The sequence below is a fragment of the Pyrus communis genome, chromosome 4 (genome assembly GCF_041283825.1).
Source record: "Pyrus communis isolate YQ-2024b chromosome 4, ASM4128382v1, whole genome shotgun sequence".
Lineage (NCBI taxonomy): Eukaryota > Viridiplantae > Streptophyta > Magnoliopsida > Rosales > Rosaceae > Pyrus > Pyrus communis.
Genome location: NC_142568.1, coordinates 2443387 through 2459463, shown reverse-complemented (window position 1 = coordinate 2459463; position 16077 = coordinate 2443387). Strand labels below are relative to the sequence as shown.

The following is a 16077-nucleotide window of genomic DNA, read 5'->3' as shown; positions in this document are numbered from 1 at the left end:
AGTCTTTAATCACAATTAAAATTTAAGAAATAAAGTTAGATAGAGAGAAAATAAAAATAATTAACTGTAAGTGGTTGATTGTTGCGGTGGACAAAACTTTTTTTTTTTTTTATAACCGTAAGTGGTTGATTGTTGCGGTGGATTAAACTCTTTTTACATACTGTATTTTGGAATCCAAATTATTTCTCATCTTTAGTGAAATTTAAAATAAAAATATGGAATTGTTATTAACATGTTAAAATTTTATTTTGCACTATTTACAAGTATTAGATTTAGTCTCAAAATTATCACTTCAGTGAAAATTAGGTTATTGAATTAATTTTTCGGAAAAATCAGTCCCCAAACTAATAAAATTTGTCAATTACGTCTATAATATCAGATTCGAAGATATTCTATTCAATTTTTCGTCAATTTAAGTCAAGTGACCTGCATGTAATATATTTTAGAGAGTAAATTGGTAGTTTTTCATATTTTAAGGATTTATTTCCTTCAAAGAAATAGTTTATGGAGATAACTATGAATGGTAAATCAAACATTAGATTCGCAACCTATATGCAACATTAAGAGCTTATAGGCAAGAAAATGGTGGTAATATCCTCTAAAAAGTGTTAGGTGAATTAAGTTGATGAAAAATTGAATAACATAATTTTGAGTATAATTTTAGGGATAAAATTAGTAGTTTATAATGAATTTAAAGACTTATTTTACCGAATAAATAATTCAGGAACTTAGTTTTCATTAAGATGATAATTCAAGAACTAAATCGAAAATTCATTATTTTCCTAAATATAAAAAATTTTAAGCGCAGCATGAAGTTTCAACCAAAATTCCCTAAAAATTTCGACTCCTCTTCTTTATTATGGATTTATTTATTTATTGTAGTTTAAAATAGAAATATTGAGAAGTAATTAAAAAAAAAACAAATAATTAACAAATAAAAAATAAATATAAAAACCAAAAAACCAAAAGCCAAAGCCAAAGACCCTCTCTCTCTTGGCTATACACTTATTTTGTTCAAAGAGGAAGACAATCACCAGAAACAGCTCAGGGAATTCAGGAGCTCTTCTCTCTCTCTCTCTCTCTCTCTCTCTCTCTCTCTCCTCCTCCTCCTCCTCCTCCTCCTCCTCCACCTCCCTCTGTCTGTACCAGATCCATTTCTCATTCTTTTTCACAATTTTTTGGGGGACCCAATAATCGCTTCAATTGGAACAGGTAGGTTTCATGTCATTTTAGATCTGGGTTTTCTTAAATTTCTTCAGTTTTCAGATCTAATTCATTTCCTTTCTGCGTGTTTGCTTTAATTCAGCTGCGCTTATTTGGACATTTGATTTCAAATTCTATTTTTTACCCAATTTATAATTTTTTATGGGTCAAATTATCATCTGGGTTTTTCAATACTCGATTCAATATATTCATTCATTGTTTATATATGTATGTTCATTTGCAACACATAACATATGATTCAAATTTGCCAACAAGTTTTGAATTTTCATGAGATTTGGGTTTCAATTTTGATTGATCTGAGGCATTTTCGTATCATTTTTCATGATTTAATTTAATTTTAAATATTCTGTTTTTGGGAAGCAAAGATGTTGATTTGATCCTTGTCTTCTTTAAATGGTATTGATGCTTCTTGCAGGTCAAGGTTCCCTAAGAGGCGATATTCGTTTGATTGGATCGTGGGTTTTGCTGCTGTTGTCGATTGCTACTGATTCAGAAATTGTGTTACGATGAAGAAAGTCTTTGATCAAACTGTTAGGGACTTGTAAGTCTTGAATTGTGTTCATCTCTTAAAATTGTTTACTATGTTTTTCTCAATTTTGTAGTGCTTAGATAATGATCTTCCTATTACTTGTTACTTTAAGAGTATTTTGAAGGGAAAAAATGTGATCTTTTTTGGTACTTCTTTACAAATTCTGTATATTTTTGTGACCCGGTTGATAAAGAAAGTTCTTTTTTTTCGTACGGATTGTATCCAAAACCGCTAAACTGATGTGGTTTATTGTGTTGTTGCAGAAAGAGAGAGGTGAACAAGAAAGTGCTGAAAGTTCCTGGAATAGAACAGAAGGTAATTTTCTTCTTAGTCAGCTCTGCATCTACGTTTATAATTTTGTATGCAAAAGTAGGTTGGTTGATAGTCATCAGTGGCTAGGCATAACTGCCTTGGGATGTACACTCTCTCTCCCCAACTCACACACACCCTATTCTTTTTAGGTTCTTGATGCTACTAGTAATGAGCCCTGGGGTCCTCATGGATCACTTCTTGCCGAAATTGCACAGGCAACCCGAAACTAGTAAGTTTGAGAGTTTCTTTTTATGATTTCTTTATATCACAAATTATCGTCGAAAGATATTCATTTCAGAACAATTGTGCAGTCATGAATACCAAATGATAATGGCTGTCATTTGGAAGCGGTTAAGTGATACTGGAAAGAACTGGAGGCATGTTTACAAGGTTTGTCATCTAGTAACTTTCAGATACACATAGTTTAGGATTCTCTCTCTTTATTTCTATCTCTCTGTCTGTCTCTGTCTCTCTCCCTCTGCCCTGTCCCCTTCTATCTCCATGTAATGTATGAGTAAATCCTATTATTACCGTCACTGTATTTTTTTATTTTTAGCTTCACGATGCAGCTAGTAATATGGCGCGGTTTTGTTTACTTCTGTGTTGACATGTGGTTCATAATATATTTTGTGCTTCAAATCAGGCTTTAATTGTCTTGGAATACATGGTGGCCAACGGGTCAGAACGTGTCATCGATGATATAAAGGAGCATGCTTATCAAATATCGGTAATTTCGGCCTTTTGTTTCCAAGATTCATATTAACTCTTTATTTATTCATTTTTCTGAGAATCGCAAAGAACATGAAATAGTTGCTTCTTTTTGGTGCATTGGGAAGGGATGGAACCCTTGGCATATCATAATAATAACCCTTTTACTTACCACACACCACTTGGGCCAGCCCCATTGGATTAGCTACCAGACTTGTTTATCGAGCTAACTGAACCAGTACTTTTTCCTTGATACAGACATTGTCCAATTTTCAATACATTGATTCCAGTGGAAGGGACCAGGGAAGTAATGTCAGAAAGAAGTCTCAAAGTCTTGTGGCTCTTGTCAATGATAAAGAAAGGATAATTGAGGTTAGACAGAAAGCAGCTGCTAACAGGGACAAGTAAGCATTCTCTCAGAAAGGGCTTTGTTTTCATAACTATCTTCTACTTTTCTTGAATTCTTTTTTTCTTATTTTAATTTTAATATTTATATAAGCATCCCATGCCATTATGAACAGGAAAAGTTTCTCCACTTGAAAAAGTTAATTTTCTGAAGTCTTATATTGAAGTTTCTTTGTTGCTTTACAGCATTAACTGTTATTTTAGTAGTGGCTGTAATAGTTCAAAAGAGTGTTAGTTTTTTGCCTTGTTGGATTCCGGAGCTAGGTGTAAGAGAAAAAAAGTCTAGATCTATATGTATAAGAAAAGTAAGAGTAGTGTTGTAGAACCATGCCCAGTTCATCATCTACAGGAAATTATAATGAAAGAGGTTTCTGATTGATTTCTATATCCCAACAGGTTCCGTAATACAGCATCGACAGGTGGAATGTATAGGCCCGGTTCCCATTCAAGTACAGGAGGATATGGTGACAAATATGACGATGATCGTTACGAAGGCCGCTATGGAGGCAGGGATGAAGATAGGAATGGCTATGGGAGGGAAAGAGAATGGGGCTATAGGGATGATGACCGGTACAGTCGTGACGGAGATCGTTATGGTAGAGAATATGATGAACGCAACGGGAGAGAAGGTTACAGGGATGATGATTACCGAGGAAGAAGTCAAAGTGTTGATGATTACCCTCATGGCTCTAGAAGTAGAAGCTCTGATAGAGAGAGGGAGCGTTCAGTTGATGATGATGGTCAATATTCCTCTCGGTAATGGTTTTGTTCCGTTGATAATTTTGAATCATTACTAGTATGTGATTAAGAAGTATTTTGATTTTATTGGTGGCATGTATTCTGTTTGGGTTATTTTAGAGACTATTTTCAGGAAGTCAACTTAGTTATCTTCTTGAACATTGAGAAGGCAGATTTGTTATTTAACAATTTTATTCTCTTGTTTCTATGTTATTTAATTTATTCATTTCTGTGATGGTTTGACTGTAGAAAATATTACCGTTAAAAATATATGTTTTCAGCAGGAAGTACTAAAGATAAGTTTTCCATCTTAATGCATTAAAAGTGGAAGTGCATATATGTACATGCCAAAATTTTTTGGATGCTTTTACATATTTTGTTTTATTTTTTAAATATTTGTAATAGTTGAGGCTGCAGTCTGATGTCTTTATTGTGTACTTATTACTTAACCTAAATTGGAAACTTACTGTTAATTCTTTATGTGTCCTCATTGCAGTGGTAGTGGTGCTAAAGCTGATGACCAATCCCAGGATGGAAGGTAAATCTTCAGGGACATGTGCTTGAAATATATTCTTAAGTCTGTGTGGCTGTTGGACATGAATATAAGTGATTAAAGTTGGATAGGAATCAGTTGATACAATTAAGATCCTAATACTATCACTTGTACTGCATGCTGATCCCTTGGAAAAGTTGAGAGGAACTTTATGTGTATGGAACGATTGTTTTAGTATTGGGCCATTTTAAAGATCTTTATGTTCATTGCAATATATTGATTTTATTATGGGTATATGGATCTGTATATACATATGCATCATATTGAAGAAATATTAAAGATTTCGGTAACAGAAACAAGGTAATGATGATAATATAGTAAATTTCAGGAATATGGTATTTTTATCAGAGCATTCCAGAAGACTGCCACTTCCCAATAACAATATTATTCATCTTTGGCAGGCTAAGTAGGAAATTTTCTGAACAAAACATTGGGGCTCCTCCTAGTTATGAGGAGGTTGTAAGTGAATCTCGAAGCCCTGTTCACAGTGAAAGGTATTAATTTGTCTGTAATAAAGAATTTGATCTCCCTTTATTTTGTTTTCCTATTTTAAGCATTAGCTAAATCATTTAATATTTCTTCTTGATTACAGGGGTGGTGAAACTCCAACAACTTCTGCTCCTAGAGCTTCATCTCCACCTTCAAGCAATAATCCAAGCCAAGCAACCAGTGTTCATGTTGCTTCTGCATCTAATCCAAACCAAGCAACCAGTGTTCATGTTGCTTCTGCATCACCTGCAAAACAGGAAGTGGAGCCTTCAGATGAATTTGATCCACGTGGTTCTGTTTCAGGTTAGTAAGTACCGTAGACATGTTTATGCTTTACTCCAGTACGAACAGCTGAGGAATGTGTTATCGTTGTGTTTATAATGATTATAGCCCAAAATTTCTTTATTGTGAATTGTTTGTTGCAAATGTCAGGACGGGTGTATTTGAATGTCTGAGGGTCCCATTCAAATGACATGGAACATCTGCTACTAAACCCTACCCTTTTTTAGTTGACAAAAAAAAGAGTAGTTTATAATTTCTTTTGCATGAATTTGTTACTTTCTTTTATCTTGATTGTTTGACTAGGGGGAAGCAATCAAGTTAACTTGTCTCGTTCCAATTTTCTGACTGCTTTTCTTAGAGCATCTCCAACGCAGATGTCAAAATGTCCAAATAAGTAATAACGGTAAAAAATAGATAGTAGCAATGTTTTCCAACCGAGAAGCCAAATCTGATGTGGCATGTGACATAGAATGGCATCTCTCCCCCCTTGCTGCCAAATTTGACAGCAGCTTCGAAAAAAAAAAAATTATTAAATGCTTTTTATCAATGTTTTATTGGTTTAAAGTCTTGCCTTTTAATTTTTTTTCATTACCAATGCAATGTTTGAATATTTTTATACCTTTTAATTCATTATCTTTCATTACCAATACAAAGAAAATAAATATGAATTTTTATTTTTGTTTAAAGTTTGCATATCGGGTGGAGAGCAAAATTTTAAAAGATGTCAAAGTGCAACATAAGCTGTCAAATTTAAATTTTATGTTTAGAATTTGACATCTCCTTTGGAGATGGTCTTATTGTTTTTCTGATAACAATACATCTTTCCTTACTAAGCTATTGGTGAGTGTTTATTTGTGTTTCTTAGGTTGTAGAAGTTGGGAAGATTTTTGTTATTTTGTGAATCCTCTTCTCTTCTCTTTTACTTTCCTGTTCAGTGTTTCATGCCACGATCAACTCTCTTAGAATGATAGGTGATGGTAGTTGTGGAGACATTATGGTTATTAACTTAGACATGGTGATTGCAGTTGTGGTGGTAACGTTAGAATTGTGGAAATATTGTTGACAGCCTCCTCTTAGTTTAATATTAAGTAGGGTTTTAGCATCTTTTTTATGAGCTAGTATGTCTGGGGTGCGATTTGTACTGGTTGTCTTTAACATCCTAATACTGTTGAGCGGAAGGCAGTTTAGGTTTCTATGTACACCCTGTTGATACAGAGAATGAAGATCTCGTGTAACAACATAGTGTTTTTATGTTAGTTCATGCTCCTGAGTATAAAATTCTTATATGTTGTCCCTGAAAAAAAGATCATTTACTATCTTGGTGCCCTTTTGCAAGCAGGTTGTTTCGATACAGTTGTTCTTTGGCCTTTCAGGGACTAGCTGCAAGATTTTAGTTGCATTTATGTTTGTGATTGAAAAGCAGCACTACGAGAAACTCACATTGTCTTTCCTTTAACAGCTGCCCCAGCTGCCCCAGCTCCCCAAGCTGCCCCAGCTGCCCCAGCTGTCCAAGCAGCCCCGGTTACCTCAAACGTTGAGATGGACTTACTAGGTTCCCTGTCAGACTCATTCTCTTCAAATGCATTGGCCATTGTACCAACTACACCTTCTACTGCTACATTTGAAGTCGAACCCCATGCAAACTCTAGTTCTGCAACCACATTTACGGCAACTCCACCAGCGTCTAATGTTATGAATCAGGTAGGCATTTTTTGCTATTAAAAGAATTTCTCAAGTGGCATCCTTCTTGGATTAAAAGTGTTCTCCTTCAATGCAGTCATTTGAAGATCCATTCGGTGACTCCCCCTTCAAGGCTCTCCCTTCCAGTGAGACGGTCCAACCTCAACCACACACTTCGACGTCCACAGACTCTTTCCCACCAACCGTGAACCAGAGTGCAGATACAGCTTCCAACTTTCCCTTTGGGGATTCATTTTCTGCTGCAAATTATTCGTCATCTGGTGTTTCCAGTGTTCAAACTCCAACAAACTCACAATTTACGTCTCAAGAACAGTCTACTGAAAACATGGATATTCTTGCTGATATTTTGCCACCTACTGGACCTTCACAGCAGTCCTTTTCAGGTCCAACAGGTCAACATCCACAGCCAAGTGCTAATATGTACGGGAATTTTCATGTGCAGCCAGGATCTGTAGTCCCTCATGATCAAACTGGATTTGCTGGACAATACAGCGGTGGGGGTTTTCCGTCACAGGGAGGGCCTACAGCTCCTATCACTTCACATGGGGCTCCTCAAACTCCAACAGGGCCTACTGCACAGTTTAACAATGGAAATTTCATTCCACAAGAAGTTGGATTTTCAGCTCCCAACAGCGGAAACTATTTTTCACAACAGGGAGGTTACATGGCTCCTCATGCTCATAATGGACCAGCTGCACAGCTTAATGGTGGGAACTTCCATCCACAACAAGGGAACTTCCATCCACAAGGTTCTGTCGGCCCAGTAGCTTCACAGGCCACTCCTCAAGTTCCACCTGGACCAGGTTTGCAACATAACAGTGATGTTCTGGGCAACCTATTTTCACAAAAAGGACCAAACACCTCAATGGGTTCCCAGCAACCGCTGTCATCGTCAACAGGGGCACTTGCTATAGTTGCTCAACCACCTAAAGACAGCAAGTTTGAACCGAAGTCAGCAGTTTGGGCTGATACACTCAGCAGAGGCCTAGTTAATTTAAATATATCTGGAGGTGAGTGCTATGTCTCTTCTTCAACTTGTTTATTAACGATCTATGTTTTTTGAGGGTTTTATAATGGCTTTTATTTCCTTTTTTTTTCACGTGCAGCTAAAATTAATCCATTGAATGATATTGGAATTGACTTTGATTCCATTAATCGGAAGGAAAAGAGGATGGAGAGGCAGCCGGCAACTCCTGCAACATCTACTATTAACATGGGTAAAGCCATGGGATCTGGTTCTGGAATTGGCCGTGCAGGTGCAAGTGTTCTTAGGGCTCCACCAAACACTATGATGGGTTCAGGTATGGGCGGGGGGATGGGTCCGGGCATGGGAATGGCTATGGGTATGGGTGGGGGTCCAGGTGGAGGTATGGGCATGGGTGGCTACGGTGGCACAAATCAACCCATGGGTATGGGGATGGGGATGAACATGGGAATGGGAATGAATATGGGCATGGGGATGCAAGGGCAAACCGGATTACCTCCTGGTGCAAACATGCCTCCTGGCTATAACCCCATGATGGGCGCAGGTGGTTATCCTCAGCAGCCATATGGCGGTGGCTACCGATGAAATTGACGGAAGTAAGTCGATGCATATTTGATTTGAGGTCGATAAGGTTGGAACGCGAAGGTTGGTATTTTGAAACAAAGTCGTGTAATTTTTATGTGGGGATGTGATGTATCTCTGTAACTCCGCATTTCGTATGGGTCACAAGAGTGTGTTCTCTATAGGTGCATTGCCTGGCTGGTTTGAGCAGCTGTTGTCTTGTTTGTGTAGTTTTGGGGATAACCCGTCTCAGGTTATCGTTTCGGTCCTTTTTTATCGGAGATATATATTCTTTTTGCCAGATTGTGTAACATTTATCGCGATGTTTGGCTACGAACACAAACTAATAAGGTTTTGATTCATTCTACAACTTTCTCAGTTTGTATGCCGGTACGAGCAAAACAGAAGAGTTGTGATTGACGACGTTGGAAAGGAAAAACGCACAAAATCCGAAATGGTCGAACAAGAGTTCGTGGGAACAATGAAACAACCTAGTACGAATCAACCACTGTCAATTTGCTCAACGTTAGAAACTTCGAAAACAATGTCCTCCCCTTCGTCTCGGCGGTACATTGAAGCCGAAATCGAGGTCTCTGTCACGTAATCATGTTCCGAAGAAGGCAATCTGCGTAATTGCAGTGATCATTGACTAAAACAACGTGTTAGTGAGCGTGATGTACCGTTTTAGTAGTTCACGAAACGTTTATCAAACGAGTTCTAAGAAAACCATAAAAGCACTGGTTGAAACAACCAAACAAATCAGTTTGTAAACAAAGCCATTAACAATCGACTCCGAAAAACGGAGTCCAAACCCCAAATTGTATTTGTTTGTACTAAAAGGTAGAAGAAATGCGCACAACATATCAAAAGTAATCATATCGTAACTTTAATTTACAATCTATCGAAAAGAAACCATTCGTCCTATTAAATTGATCAAACTTTGTACATCACCGCCGATTTCTTTGGCCGAGTTTCAGTTTTTGTTGGCCTTACCCCTGCATCAATCATAGAAGTAGAAACACTTGTTACATGAACATTTGGTATTTTCTTTCAGAGAATATGCAATCAAGCGTCTGAGGATCGTTCATATTACACAGAGAATACCTTAAGCAATTTTTTGGTCAACATACCTTTTAGCATTATGCTTGTAAGACTTCTACTTCTCTTGGATTCACTCTAGAAAAACTTGAATCCTATCATCAATTGTGTCATTAAAATCTAGCAGCAGCTTCCCTCCCATTTCATCAGTTGCCTCGTTTAGCAGTTGTTTGATGTTCACACCCACGAGAGCTGTTGGAAAAACATGTGGAGTTTTAATTACACTATAAGGGACTACCGGTCTGGAGCAATTACCTATTTCAATAAGTTTGGAGAGAACATGAATAATACCTGGAACTATATTTGTGATTCCTTCCAAGAATCCAGCCTGTAAAAATTTATAACCAAAACATGAAAGCAGGTTGTCGTAAGTCTGAAATAACATGACTAACATGTAAATGACGAAGATATACAATCATATCAAAGACGATCCCAGATGAAGAGACAGACGAAATGAAGTGAATTTCACATGCTCAAGTGTTTTTTTTCCTTCTTTCATGAATATTCATAACAGCATTGCGACCACGCTGTCTCGCTCCAGTAACTGCCTGGTCACATATTTAGCACGATACCATCTGTGAAATGGTAACTCTCTAATCATATTGTAACATAAGGTGAATCTGTGCTGATATATCACCATCTGTTCACCAAATTTTTGGGAGGGTATTATTTTCGGAACTCTTTAACACTATCTGTTTACCAATTCTTTCCTTGCGAACCTATCATCACAACACTGTAGGGATTTCTAACAATTAAGAATGAAGACAAACTTAGGATTTTCAATAAGGTTGGTGGGGCACCTATTCCAAGAGTTTTACAATCTTTTCTCCTGGATAACAGTGGAAGCATTGTGAATGGAATGCTATGCCCATAAAGAATAGAAGACTTACAGGAATCCGAACATCAAGTCTCTCAAAGCCATCCCTTCCAGTTATTTTGACCCTCAACGTCCGAGACCAGATCCCAGAAAATGGGCCCCTGGAACCATCTGCATCATAGTTATTGTACACGTCAGGTGTTATAACTTCAACAACGGGATCTTGAAGATTCTGATCTTTCTGCTCTCCACCATCTCTAGCAGTCCTTTGGAGACTGTATACACTACTGGTCACTGGAAAATAACCTTCATGTATAAGCACTATGAAACGAAAATGCTCATCTATGTCTATAAAATTTTGGTTGGTACACAAAAAATTGAATGGAAACAAGTTGAAATTTATCTTGCATAGAGCCATTTGTCCTTTTACAGTATCCAGATGTAACCCAATTTGTTATTTTAGTCCAATTTTAACCCAGTTTTGATAAAAGTAATCAACTTTCATCAAAATGGGGGGAAAGACGGTAGAGGCCATTTGATAACAAATTATCATCAGGGTAAGCAATAATGACATATCTACAACTCATGTGACTATACAAGTTACTCACATCTTTCTGGAGATAGCTGACTGCTGCTGGTAGAATACTGTTTTTCTTCTTCATAATAACTGTTGAAACCTAGAATCTCCTTAAGCTCTTCGAAGGATGGCATGCTTCCAGGAGGAGGGATGCGGCCTCCTTTGAGACCAGCCAGTGCTACCTGCAATTGATTCATATAAGTTCCTTCCTTAAATAGTATTCTAAATTAGTATTCTAAATTAATGAATCCTAGGCAAATAACACTTCTAAAAAGCGTAGGGAAACACAATGTTTGCTTTAACTTAGATTGTTGACAGAATGGTGAAAATTCCCTTGATATTCTTAGGGATTGAAACAAAAAAAAGGGTAAATCCAACATTATATTGTAAACAGTTTCTTTTCTATTCAATTTTCAGGAACTACGAGTTTACAATGAGAAATGTCTTTGTTGGCTGCTGATGTGTTTTCGGTTCTGATTCTTGAATCATATCATTAACTCATGCAATAGCGGAGAGATCAATAGTCATAACTATATCAAATCTTTTACAGCAGCATAATTATAGGGTGTTAAGATAAATGACCTTTTCTCTTGATGCTGAACTTTATTTAAAAGAAAAAGGTGTAGGCACGCTACCTGCATTGCTTGAATAGATACCCCAATCAAGGAAAGCGGATAAGCCACAATTTTATACCCAACATCCTCAAGTTCAAGCGGATTGAGTATTGGCGTTTTACCTCCTCCTTCAAGCATATTAGCCTGATAGAACATGGAGATTCATCAATCACACCAAATTATTCTCCATTTTCAACAATCCCTCTGAAGTTACAAATTAAGCCACATGATTCTTATATTATCAATTGACATACCATGATATGCATATATCACATATATCCATCTCCATGCAGTGCAACATATATAGAACTAAATGCTGTTTCTAGTACCATAAATGGAAAAGACCTCTACAAAGAACTCTCGTTCATGCTATAGGCAATATCTCATACAATACCTGTCTGGCACTTAACCATACTATCTGCACAAAAAATCTTCAATTACATTCTGCTATTAAAAATAATAATAAATAGAGTCGTAGACCAAAAAGAGTAATGAAAGTGGCCGTAGTCAGATATTCACTCCCAAACCAGAAATTTCAACCACAGTAGTATCACAACTCGTGAACATGTGGCATCCCATCAGTTTTGAGTTTTGACACCATATAAACAACTAATAAACAGAAACCAAAGACCAAAGAATAAGTATACTAGGAAGCACAGTGACACCTTAGTACACAACCATCAAATTCTACATCTTTCATACACATAAAGCACCAGGCGACCGATATCCTTCTACGTACATGAGGGCTCCAGTCGGAACATAACTCGGAGTCTTTGTCAAATTACATGTTATGAAATATAACTTGGATTCATTAAACAAAAGCTGTAACTTTTTGCTTTTATTAACAAAGAAAATTTTCAATTATAGATATAATTGAGGTTTATATTCTGCAAATTTTAAGGGTTTACTATACCATTACTGAGGACAGTTTCTGACTTCACCAACAGAATACAACCTACTACAAACAGCTTATCCTCAGATGAACTCAGGATCATGCACAAGAATAACTAATCTATGGCTAGACATATTGGGTATACAAATGTAGAAAAAGAAACGTGACGAAATCCAAGTCTTTGACAAATGTAATGTACCATTTTTGGAACTAAGGGAGATATCCCACAGAAAGCCTTCATCTCTTCTTTAGAAGCAAGTGCGTCAATGAAAAGAACATCTGCACCAGCATCAGCAAATGCCCTTGACCTCCAGAGTGCTTCATCCAAAGACACTGCTTGACGAGAATCAGTTCTTGCTACAATGACAATGTCAGAGCTGCTCTCTTTCCGAGCATCAACAGCTGCTCTTATCCGCATTACAGCCTCCTCTCTTGACACCACTTTCCTTCCTTGCGTATGACCACAAGCTTTTGGAGAGACCTAAAGATGACAGTTTTGTCAGTGATAATTGTCTCAAACAGGGACAAGATAAATGAATTTATAATACTTAGCAAAATAAGTAAAAAGCTAGTCAATTACAAATTTAAGCACATGGTGATAAGGTGTTTCAAATAGATCAAACCAACCACAAAGAAATACGAAGTAACATACTTCGCATACCAATATGAAATCACATCATGTAGACCAATGGGAATCAAACACATGTTTTTTGTCATTCCGACCATCAAGTTACCCTGTCTCGAGAGGACACCGATTCCATAAAAGATCTCTTTGGACAATCAACAGTTTCAATATTTTAAACCTAATATTATGCTTGTAATGCTTCTCTAAAGATTAACTGAGGAAACAAAAAGGAATGTACGAGGAAGAAACTATTTTATAATAAAAAATTCCAACGTAGTTGGACCGAAGTTTTAGTATAACTTATAGATAGATACGAGATATTGTTTATTCATTTTAACCCGGCCACTTGAGTAAAGTAATAAAAATAAAAGCTTTACACTTGCTTTTCAACAAAAGATTCAATTTTCTATTCTGTTAGCAGAATTCTGATCCAATTTCTTTGATGGACAGTAGGGTTTTATTCTTTGTAAATATCCACTATAAGGAAAATAAATAAATCAGGCTTAAGAACACAAAAAATCAGTAACTATAAAATCTTTGGGTAGACATGACTATAAACGTAGGATTGGGAAACATGAAGAAATTTCCATAAAAAGAGGCAAACCCAATTTAAACCTTAATTACTCTCCAATCTACTCCCACCTCCTCCCTATCCCACAGTTCCTTGCCAGTTCCACCATTGGTTAATTTAAAAAAGTAACAGCAACAGTTATTGAGAGTGAGAGAGAGAGAGAGAGACGATGAAGAAAACAGGAAATATTCATGGATGCAAAAGTTCAATTCAATAGTATAACTATAACCTGATCTTCAAGCAAAATCCCAGCAAAACCAGCTTTAATGTATCCCTTGACAGTTCTCTTCACATTCATTGCATTCCCATATCCATTATCACCATCACCGATAACAGGAATTGAAACAGCTTGGGTAATTTGTTGCCCCTGATCCACCATTTCTCCATAGGATATAAAACCTGTATCTGGCAACGCTAATCTAGCAGCCGATATTGAAAATCCTAATGGAAGAACAAATGGCATTAATAAGCTTGCTTTAGTGTTTGATACACTTAGGCAAGAAGATATACCAGAAAAACGACCAAGGGATGCAGTAACACAACCGCAATCACATGCACTACATTTTTTATAAAGAACATACAAACATAACAAGAACATCCACAGGGAACAAATTGCCATCCACGTATTGCACAACAGATAATTACCAAATATCTAGAATAGATAAGATCTTAAGAAACAACAGTCTGTAAACTCACACGAATAACGAAAGATGACTTATGATTTTTATGTTTGAAATACTTTAGAATCTTACCATTTTTCTTCTTTGATTAAACAACTTTCATTTCAATTTCTTCATGTTAGCTTTATCGATGTAATACTACTCGGTTCACCAATGCTGAAAAATTTTCATTTCAATATACCTTGCAACTGCACCCTCCCAAACCTTTTACAAGTAATGGTATCAATAACAACGAGTATATACAATCAAGACGACTCCCAGAGTCTCACAAGAAACATGTCAAGCCAAACCCACATCAAAAACTGCTTCAAACTAAAGTCACTACAATCAAACGATGTAATTATGTCAACATCTACAAGAAAGGAAGAAGACCCACATCAACAAACTGAATAAATAAATAGAACATCATATACCACTAGTGAAGCAGCACTGAAAGCCAGCTCTTTCCACAAGCTTGGCACTCAGAGCATCAAAACAAGCAGGGGCCTGGACAACCCCCGGCAACTCCAGAATCCGGCGGAGCTCTTTGGCCGGAGACTCGGGGGCTATTTCTCTGTCTCCTCCGGAGTAAGCTGCGATGGTTTGGGGGGCCGCCCCTTTGGCAGTGAAAGTGGTGTGTTTGAACTTGTGGGGCAGTGAAAGTGGTCGCTGTTGATTGAAATGGAGGGCTGACGATGACCCAAATGGGAGATTTGAAGATGTGGTGGTGGGATTGAAAGAGGAGGAGGAATTGTGGGGAAGAGGAGAGACGGTGCTGCTGCAGTTTCTGCTAAGCAACACCTGATGCTGCAGATTCATTTCAATGGCTTGTGCCTGTGTCTCTGTGCGTGTTCAAGGTTATCAAAGGCGTTATAAATTATGACGACACACACACACTTTGTTTAGAGCAACTTGTATGTTACGGAGAGGCTATTACTAACGTCTGATTATCAATGATCGAAGAATACGGGAAAATAAACTAACACGTATTTTTGTATTATTGATATGAAATATCACCGTAAAAATATACTCGGATCATACTAATTCTTGTATTAAGCTAACGTCCTATTATCAATGATAAAAGAACATAGGGAGATAAACTAACATACATTATTGTATTATGATTATCAAATATCACTGTGAGAGTACTCGTGTCATACTAATCCATTATCCATGTATGCGTAGTGGCAATGTTCACGCCACATTTTAGCAAGAAGGAAGTAGAGCAAAACCTCTCTCGGTAATATTCTATAAAGGAATAACCTCGTCATAAGAAGTTTTGTTCCCAACTTAGAACCAGTTATGTGTAGGAATAAACTCCACATTATAATAAGTTATAATTTTTCTTGATCCCACTTTGAGAAAACACGACTCCACACTGTAATGATTGTTTTTTTTTCCTTTAAAAGGAAGACAACTGGTAGCAAGCCACGATTATCCACCTCTTCCAGACCCAGAAAGGCAGAGAGGCTATGGGAAATTTTATTCTGTTTGTGGCAACGTCAAGCAGACTCACCAGCTTAGAGCATTGAACTCTAGACCTTCCACATTTTTATGTTTATTGAGGCGCCGCAGTCTGTGCCCTTACGACTGAATAAAAGTACACAGTATAATTGTTAATAAGTACAAAAATATGTAATATCACAAATAAAAGTTTAAGATGAACTAAAATATTTCTGTAAAGTTGTTTGGAACAACGCTTTAGTTTTTAAAGTTGTCATCTTTTGGTTTGCAAGT

At 36.9% G+C, this 16077-nt stretch overlaps 2 protein-coding genes across 5 annotated transcripts; one reads left to right on the top strand and one right to left on the bottom strand.

Annotated features, from left to right (window-relative positions):
- The first annotated feature begins 971 nt into the window (after positions 1-971).
- Positions 972-8857, top strand: LOC137723482 (ENTH/VHS family protein). Of its 3 annotated transcripts, none has more exons than XM_068462678.2 (14): positions 972-1212; positions 1640-1765; positions 2017-2068; positions 2215-2294; positions 2377-2455; positions 2709-2792; positions 3032-3177; positions 3575-3934; positions 4413-4454; positions 4871-4963; positions 5062-5261; positions 6700-6941; positions 7018-7951; positions 8048-8857. In XM_068462678.2, the coding sequence occupies exons 2-14, from the start codon at positions 1731-1733 to the stop codon at positions 8509-8511; spliced, it is 2811 nt and encodes a 936-aa protein (XP_068318779.2). In that variant the 5' UTR covers positions 972-1212; positions 1640-1730; the 3' UTR covers positions 8512-8857. The 3 variants fall into 3 exon arrangements, with proteins under 3 accessions (XP_068318779.2, XP_068318780.2, XP_088548388.1); XM_068462679.2 differs by having other exon boundaries at positions 1020-1212; positions 6718-6941; XM_088692262.1 differs by having other exon boundaries at positions 1020-1212; positions 6709-6941.
- A 393-nt stretch (positions 8858-9250) lies between these two features.
- LOC137723481 (Phosphoenolpyruvate carboxylase family protein) lies at positions 9251-15280 on the bottom strand. 2 transcript variants are annotated; one of them, XM_068462676.2, is made up of 9 exons: positions 14775-15280; positions 13911-14122; positions 12685-12966; positions 11615-11737; positions 11011-11161; positions 10476-10696; positions 9877-9913; positions 9618-9777; positions 9251-9482 (listed from the first exon to the last, which is right to left on the bottom strand). In XM_068462676.2, the coding sequence occupies exons 1-8, from the start codon at positions 15157-15159 to the stop codon at positions 9659-9661; spliced, it is 1530 nt and encodes a 509-aa protein (XP_068318777.2). In that variant the 5' UTR covers positions 15160-15280; the 3' UTR covers positions 9251-9482; positions 9618-9658. The 2 variants fall into 2 exon arrangements, with proteins under 2 accessions (XP_068318777.2, XP_068318778.2); XM_068462677.2 differs by having other exon boundaries at positions 10476-10573; positions 14775-15258.
- Positions 15281-16077: the final 797 nt, after the last annotated feature.

Coding starts and splice junctions, on each gene's coding strand:
- LOC137723482 (XM_068462678.2), top strand. CDS start 1,731: ATGAAGAAAGTCTTTGATCAAACTGTTAGGGACTT. Junction 2,069..2,214: donor TTCCTGGAATAGAACAGAAG/GTAATTTTCTTC, acceptor TATTCTTTTTAG/GTTCTTGATGCTACTAGTAA. Junction 2,793..3,031: donor AGCATGCTTATCAAATATCG/GTAATTTCGGCC, acceptor TCCTTGATACAG/ACATTGTCCAATTTTCAATA.
- LOC137723481 (XM_068462676.2), bottom strand. CDS start 15,159: ATGAATCTGCAGCATCAGGTGTTGCTTAGCAGAAACTGCAGCAGCACC. Junction 11,738..12,684: donor CTCCCTTAGTTCCAAAAATG/GTACATTACATT, acceptor ATGTTCTATCAG/GCTAATATGCTTGAAGGAGG. Junction 11,162..11,614: donor TATCTATTCAAGCAATGCAG/GTAGCGTGCCTA, acceptor AATCAATTGCAG/GTAGCACTGGCTGGTCTCAA.